The 8734-nt window shown below is 36.3% G+C and overlaps 1 protein-coding gene across 2 annotated transcripts in view; it reads left to right on the top strand.

Moving 5' to 3' along the window:
• Positions 1-814: 814 nt before the first annotated feature.
• The window catches only part of UPP2 (uridine phosphorylase 2), a 36990-nt gene continuing 29070 nt past the window's right edge, over positions 815-8734 (top strand). The window contains exons 1-2 of one of the 2 annotated variants that reach the window (XM_010859014.1): positions 815-1203; positions 5914-6031. In XM_010859014.1, the coding sequence (XP_010857316.1) occupies positions 1142-1203; positions 5914-6031 (180 nt within the window). In that variant the 5' untranslated portion in view covers positions 815-1141. The remainder of the gene's footprint in view (positions 1204-5913; positions 6032-8734) is intronic. The other variant, XM_010859013.1, reaches the window with a different exon arrangement.

Below are 8734 nucleotides of genomic sequence, written 5' to 3'. Positions count from 1 at the left end.
CATTGTAAATCAACTATACTCCAAAAAAAATTTTTTTTTAAAGATATGGGCATTTGATTATCCGCTGTTATGCACATTCTTACAGAGAAATCCATGCACATTATGGAGTGCCTTGATCTGGTGCTGTTTGGGCATTTATGGACATTTGAAGCTCCAGTTTGCTTGAAAGTCATGAGATTAATATTCCTGATGCTCTCACCAGCATAGAACCTCAACTGATTGCCACTGGAGCTGAGCCAAAAGTGAAACAGGATGATGAAGTTCCTCTAACGTCTTTTAGATTTTCTGTCTGTAGAAGTATAAAGTGATAAACAACAGCAAACCTGGTGAATTCATGGATTTCTTGACAGAAATATCCTGTTTTCTGAAAATATTAGTCCGTATTTTGTTATTCTACCTGGGTTGATTTCTGACAGCTGCTTCATTGGATTTCACAGGCAGCCTTGGGTTTAGCTAAATAAAGAGTACCTGGAAACAGGTTTTGTTTAATTATCAGACCTTCTGTGTGAATTTGAACGGGCAAAGTTCAAATGAAGGGGTGTTTTGAGGTCCTGAGTTTTGTGTGTTTTTCTCACTTGTGATCACAAAGAATGAAAACAAGTTGATGAGAGGCAGGATGGGGTAAGAAAATGAAATGTTTGGGAACTGAAAGTTCTCACGTGTACCGGATACATTTTGAGACAACCTGGTGGATTTGTTATGGAAATCAGTGGAGGACTTGAAACCATATACAGTTGTCTTAAAGAAAATAAGTCTGTGTGCTACCCCAGACCCATATTGGACCAAGACCAAATGTAAGGATAAGGTGCACTGGTCAACAGTTAACAAATCAACCAACCTATCCTATGAGAGAGATAGATGCCACACCTTCAAAGGGCGCCTATCTTCTCGGGGAAATGTTGCCCTGAGAGCTGGGGTATAGTATAAAAGGCTATGTCAGGGGGAATATTTTTGAATTGATAAGGGAGTTTAGAAAGCTAAGGGGAAAGTTCCATTAGCAGTTTCAGAAGAAAACGAGTTTAAAGGGAGAGTGGCATTCTAACACCATTCTACCGTGATTTGATCTGTAACTGAATAGCAAATTACAATATTTTTATTTTCTGTTATCAACTTAAGAGTGACTATCTTCATATTACAAAGTATGGCTTCAGTTTTACCTGCTTCCAATACATCCATGAGATCTGACAGGAATACATATGTTGGGTGAGTAATTTTGACTTTTTTCTATTGACAAGATGGAGGTTCTTTGGACTTTATATTAAATGTTCAGAAGATGGATCTCTACAGTTATGTAAGTTTCTTAAGTTTAGAGATCACATAGTTGGAAAGCAGTTCAGAATACAAAGCAAAAACAATGCCAATTTTCTTCTCAGTGGCATTTTCTTTCCTCAGTTCTTGGGAGAGTTTAGCTCATCTTTAAGAAAGTGGGGCAATATGTCAATTACATCTCAATTAAAGAAAAAAGAAAGTGGGGGCAAAACAGTTCACCAAAAAACATGGAAAAGCTGAACCAACCTGCCTGAATGAACAAATTCACAGTTCAGCCTGAAATTCAGTGTGGAGTTCAGTCTTTAATTCTAAGACTATGTGCTGTATCTGAGATATAATTAAAGGGGCCTCCTGGTATCTAAGGCAGATTTAACTGTGTTGCAGCATATTGCAAAGTGATTTCATATGCTTTATGATAGACTTTACATAGAATTCACTTCTAAAATACCATGTAGGTTATTCATCTCAGAGGTAGACATAAATCTGTTGAAGCTGTCTGCAAATTTAGCTCCAATTCTTGCCCCAGGTTCATAGAACATAATAGAGCATTAATCTTCATGAAGCTTAAGGAATTTTTGTAAGTTCCCTCTGATTTGCTGAGAGTTGTGTAAAATGTCTGCTTAAAGCTTCCATCAGGTCAGCATTTCAGAAAATGCTACACTTACACATCTCAAACAGAAGTAGCCTTCCACTGTGTTCATTTCTTCAGGGAAGCCAAGGAGAAAGAAAAGGAAAAATTACGAAGATGGAGGTAATAGTAAAATGGAAAGACATCTCAGCCAGCACTTTACTTTGGTTAACAATATTTAATACTGACCATGCCATGTAGCTTGTCATAGTTTGCTAAGACTTTTTTCCCAACCCATCTCTGGCTTATGTTTTAGCAAAAAAAAAAAAAAAAAGGCAAAACAAGGTAGAGGAGAAGACAGTAAATGCAAGTCTATTTAATAAATATATATCTTGTAAAAACTGAAGCAATTGTCTGATTCATGCTGGATTGAATTTGGTATGATACCCCAAATTAATACTTTATTTGGTCATTGGTAAGCATGATCATCTTAGAAATGCTTCTCGATGAAGCCAGTGTAATAAAAATCTTCTACAGACATCTCTCTGCCCCCAATTTCTAGTCCAAGGGATCATAGACAATGGGACAGACATCAAGGAAAACTAAAGAATGAATTATGAGAGGTATTATTATTAACATGAAAGAATATAACTAATGGTTATGCCAGTTTGAGAATTTCTTCTTGAAGATAGGAGAGGTGGAATAGATCAGTGATTTTAAAAATACAAAATCCCAGATCTCCTTGACCAACTAAATCAGATTTTCAAGGAGCTGGGTCCAAGTATCACTAATTTTAAAGCACCATGGGTGATTCTGATATGTAGTTAGAGTTTGACTCACTGGAGTAGATGAACTCTTTTATAGAGTAATGATTCACTCATTCAATTGGGAATCCAAAGGAAAAATATCCAGATAGTGAAGCTGTTTTGGCAGAGTAAGACAGGAAGCATAATAGAAACTGGAAGAGAAAGTGGATAGTGGTGTTTCTCAAACTTTAGTGTGCATGAGAATCACAAAACAGTTAGTTGAAATGTAGACTTCATTAGATCCAGGGTAGGGAGTAAGATTTTTCATCTCTAACAAGTTGCCCAGGTGAATGCTGCTGACCCTGCTGGTTCATTGACCACTTTGTCTAGCAAGGGACAGTGGGTAAATGTCCTCTTGCCCTTCATCAAGAGAAGAAAGGACACCTGTGGCGGATTCATGTTGATGTATGGCAAAACCAATACAATACTGTAAAAAAAAAAATCTTAATAAAAAAAAAGAGAAGAAAGGAGATATCCTTTTGCTTTGAAGCTTATTCTGAAAGTGCACTAATGCCATGGAATATTTTATTTTTGAAATCTACTCGGATTCACTAAGAATCTGTTATCCTAAATGTCTTGGAAATTAATAGTATTTTCTGTTCTACTTCCTGAACAGTTAAATTTAATTCAGCTAGTAGAATTTTTAAAGATTTAGGAATTAAAAAAAAAGATGTATATGTACAGCTGAGTCCCTACACAGTTTACCTGAAACTAAAACACCGTTAGTGGCTATTCACATGTCCTCATTGTGTCTGACTCTTTGAGAACCACCAGGCTCCTCTGTCCATGGAATTCTCCAGGCAAACATACTGGAGTGGGTTGCCATTAAGTAATTGGCTATACTTGAACAGAAAATAAAAAGCTTTAAAAAAAGATATATAAGAGAGCTTGTACGAGGGAATTCATATCTTTCTGGGGAGGCAAAAAAATTAACATGTGAAATGCTAAAATAAATGCTTTAGGAGTACAGTGGGGAGGAATTCATACTGACCAGAGAGGAAAGATGCTTTGAAAAGCCTTCACAGAGGATATGGTATTTGAATTTGACCTTGAAGAATGGGTAGGAAGGTTTCCTTTTCTCCATACCCTCTTTTTTGTTTGTAGACTTATTGTTCGTAGACTTTTTAGATGGTGGCCATTCTAACTGGTGTGAGATGGTACCTCATTGTAGTTTTGATCTGCATTTCTCTAATACCTAGTGAGGGATTCCCTGATAGCTCAGTTGGTAAAGAATCCACCTGCATTGCAGGAGATGGAGGTTTGATTCCTGGGTCGGGAAGATCCGCTGAAGAAGGGATAGGCTACCCATTCCAGTATTCTTGGGCTTCTCTGGTGGTTCAGCTGGTCAAGAATCTGCCTGCAATGCAGGAGACCTGAGTTTGATCCCTGAGTTGGGAAGATCCCCTGGAGAAGGGAACAGCTACCCCTCCAGTATTCTGGCCTGGAGAATTCCATGGACTGTATAGTCCATGGGGTCACAAGAGTCGGACACGACTGAGCAACTTTCACTTTCAGCATCTTTTCATGTGCCTTTTGGTCATCTGTATGTTGTCTTTGGAGAAATGTCCATGTAGGTCTCTGCCTATTTTTGAATGAGTTTGTTGTTTTGATATTGAGCTGCATGAGATGTTTGTATATTTTGGAGATTAATCTTTTAATCAGTTGTTTCACTTGCAAATATTTCCTCTCATTCTGAGGGCTATCTTTTCATCTTGTTAATGTTTTCCTTTGCTGTGCTGAGGATTTTAAGTTCAATTAGGTCCCATTTGTTTATTTTAAAATTTTTCATTACTCAAGGCAATTTTACTCCAATAAAAAAATCTATATATATCTGAAACCATACTTAAAAAAAAAAAGCAAGTAGGATTCCAGTAATAAAAAACAGAAGGGTAGCAGAAGGCTGTTTCAGGAGCAAAGGCCTAGAATAAGGATCCTTAACTTTGGCTTCACATCAGATCATCCCAGAAGATCTGAAACATAATCAGAGTTTAAATTAATTTGGGCCTGAGCACCAGTGTTTCCTGCAAAGCCCCTTGGTGACTTTAATGTACGATCAGGTTGAGGATCATCAGAGATACAGAAAGATACAAGGTTTTTGTTAAGGGGTTTTGAGGTATTTGGAGGGAAATGGGAGGTCTATAGAATAGAGAAGTCCCAGATGGTTCTTGGTAAAGTTGGCTGGATCCACTGTGGTATAGGGTACATAATTTTTTATCACTACTAATTAAAGCAGTATATAATTATTATTGAAATAACCAAAGTCTATATAGATGATGTGTTTCATAAATATGACTGTTTGAATTAAGGTGATTTCTATAACAGCAGTCAATTCACTGTCTTGACTTCCAAGTCTTGTATTACTTTTCCAAGAGAGGGATGAAAAACTGGTGGTTCAGCTTGCACTGCTGTGATGGAGGTCTAAGCTGGGGCAGTGGCCACTGGCGTGGAGAGGAGGTGCTGTATTCAGCGTGGTTGATGGAATCCTCAATGGCAGTGCTACTCTGAGTGTGATCCTTGGGCCTGCAACATCACACCAATGAGCAGCTTGTTTAAAAGGCAAAATCTGACACACACACACACACACCCCCAAACTGCTGAATCAGAATTTCTAGAAGAGAAGCCATAAAGTGTCCAGTGATTCTTATGCTTGTTAAACTTTGAGAAACACTGGCCTACTGAGCTGAAAGACACTATTGGACTCACAGATTACATGTACACATACACTCAGATACAGACATACACAAAACCCCATGGAAAGCTGAGGAGACAAAGAAATATGCAGAGATGAAAAGACAGCAGTGATAATATTCCCTCAGCAGAGCATAAGGAAGGATTTCCATGGGAGCAAAAGCCTGCCTGTGCTGAAATGACTGCTCTGCAATTTCTTGGTTATATAATCTTGCACAAGTTTCTCAACTTCTGTAAGCTTTGGTGTCTTACAAATTGAGTTATTAGTATTTGTTACCTAATAGAAGGATTATAGGATTAAATGAAGTAATATATTTATTATATGCAGTTTTTATGACATTGCGGAATTTTCATGCCTAATGCTATGCCTGGCACACAGTAAATGCACAGCAAATCTTTGCCATTTTTATTCATTATACCATATTTCTTCCTTACAAATCAATTAATCCTAAACAAAGGTTTGTGTCCAATATTTGGGCTTGTGGTTATCACAGATGTAGAATGATATTTCTCTTTTGTGTGGTATCTCTCCAGATTCCTTTACATGTTTGTACTATTATTATTATTTTTTTTTTTTTTCAGAAAAAGTTTTGTTCATGTTAAAAATCCTTACCTGGACTCTATGGATGAAGATGTTCTCTATCACTTGGATTTAGGAACAAAAACACACAACCTACCAGAAATGTTTGGGGATGTAAAGGTAAAATATTTCTGACTTTAGGGAAAACAATTTAATTTCCTCTGATGATATTTCTCCTTATTTTCCTAACATAAACATTACTCTTTTGGCTAGAGAAATGTCAGAGGTCCAATAGGAACCAAAGTCAGGCTCATTCTCTGAAACAATTTAGATTGTGTATGTCATAAACAATCATTTCCACCTCAACAAGACACAAAAGTTCCCAAACTAAATCTAATGCAAACATTGTTATTTGACTTCTCTGGCCTCTAGAGATAAATCTGACTTTACTGACAATCCTGCTGGGTGTTCAGAATTCATTATGGTTCAGTTCACTGTTTAACATCTTTATTTATAGATGAACCTCACTAATCTTCATTTTATCAAACCATGAAATAACTCAACAGAACTAACAATAGGATCTACCACTTCCTGAAAACAAGCATTATTCAACATTTCATATTATTAAGATTTTTGTTATTTCATAAGACAATATTATGAGAAAAAATGTTTATGGAATTTTACTAGGAAAATTGTATGTCTGTATTATCTATTTTATCTTAAATGTATATGTTAATTATAAAAGTGGCTCATATTCACTGTTTAAAATTGGAAAAATATAAAAAAGAATAATGACTTTAAAAAACACACCTAAGAAAAACTCCTACTCCTAGACATAGATGCCATCAACTTATTTTCTTTTCTTTTAAAAGGGAGATGGGTTCAGGATGGGGAACATGTGTATACCCATGGTGGATTTATGTTGGTATATGGCAAAACCAATACAATATTGTAAAGTAATTAGCCTCCAATTAAAATAAATAAATTAAATTAAAAAATAAAACTTTTTTAATAAGTAGATTTTATAATTGTTGGAATTACATAACTTTACATCTTGTGTTTTTCATTTAACTTGATGTCGTTAATATTTCCCCATATTACAATAGTCTCTTTGAAACAGTTTTTATGGATGCCAAGTGCCTGTGCCATACATTATATAGTCTAAAACTGGCTTTCATGTTCAAGTATTTTCCATCATAAACAGCACTCAAATGGATATTTTTGTACCTAAAATTTTTTCACATATAAGTCTATTTCTTTAAGATGATTTACGGAAGGGATCAAAGGGAATAAACTTATTTTTAAATTAATTTTTATTGGAGTATAGTTGCTTTACAATGTTGTGTTAATTTTTGCTGTACAGCAAAGTGAATTATAAATCTACATGTATATATACATCCCCTCATTTTTGGATTTCCTTCCTATTTAGGTCACCACAGAGCATTGTGTAGAGTTTCCTGTACTATATACTGGGCTCTCGTTCATTATCTATTCCATATATGAACTTAAAAAAAAGATTTGTGTGCTCTAAAAGGCCTACACTGAATCACAGTCCCACTACTAGAGAACTGTGCAGTTTTCAGCTGACTTTTATTCACTCCTTTAGCAATTATAAGAACATAAATGAAAATTCGCACATCCACTATCTCAAATCTTCACATTCCCTCTGTTAAGTGGGTATAGCAGATATTCATTTCCTCCATAAAATAAGGAAATTGAGTTTGAGTGGTCAAAGGTGGTTAACAAGTTATGCCATATAGTGGCAGTGCTAGGACTTGTCCAGTTTCCAGGATTCTTGCCTACTGCTCTAGGTAGGCTCTTTGAGTCATTGTAACTGAGAATAGTCCATTAATTGGCAGGGGCACTGGAGAAAGGGGAGCAAGAGGAGGAGGATATTAGGTACATGAATAAGGAGGAGAAGGAACGAAAGCGGGAAGAGGGGGGTGAAGAAATCAATCTATGATGCTCATTAACAGTAGGTGTTAAATTGCTTCCTCCCCTCCCGTTGCTCCTATGGCACAGGTGTGAAGATACAGGCTGATCTGATGTGACCTGCCTGTTTCCTTACTCCCCTGCAATCAGTTACTCCTTGCCCTTTCATGGCATCCCTCAATCTTTTGCTTCATCTTTTCAATGTAACCTCTATTCCTACTGTTATTTCTGATATTTATGCTCTAAGAGAAATTGATCAAGGCTGTCTGTGATACTCATTAACCAGACTTTATCTGAATTCAGATGTTAGGTTTGAGGTTCATGCCTCACAATTTTTCCAGGACCCTTATATAAAGATAACTCTGATTAATTAAATGATCCATCATAATTAATAAACTAAGGTGCACATCTAATTAAAAAGACATGTTTTTGAGACAGAACATGATCTATTATTTACATATCTAGGTATCTCTCTCTCTTCTACCTGACTAGATTTTTATCAGCACTCATTCTTATACTTTGTCATAACCACTATCCAATCTTAAAAATTCACAACCCTCTTGGTTCTGGACCACTTCAGTGATTCTCTTTTGGATAAAAAGACATGCTCTGGTTTAAAACACATTTCTACCAGAGAACCACTCTATTGATTGGGCCATTTGGATGGCTAGGAGGCAAACGTGTGTGTGTGTGTGTGTAGATTGGGGAGCAAGTAATGTAGCTTCAAATAATCTGAACTGGCTGTTTAATGTATTCTTTAGAGGCAGCAGGTAAAGTGTGATATATTTATTAATGCTCTTCTCAGAAACTTGCCTCCTTCCAGTTACATTCTTATCTTTGATCGAGAACATCCTAGGTTCAATTGCTTGACTCACTTAAATTCCAGGATAGCCATCCTAGGTAAGGAGAGAGGACATAACCCATCAGCACCTGAAAACTTAGCCTTATCTT

The sequence above is a fragment of the Bison bison genome, unplaced genomic scaffold (assembly GCF_000754665.1).
Source record: "Bison bison bison isolate TAMUID 2011002044 unplaced genomic scaffold, Bison_UMD1.0 scf7180017864452, whole genome shotgun sequence".
NCBI lineage: Eukaryota > Metazoa > Chordata > Mammalia > Artiodactyla > Bovidae > Bison > Bison bison.
The sequence above is the reverse complement of the archived record's forward strand: the minus strand, read 5'-3'. Positions and strand labels throughout refer to the sequence as shown.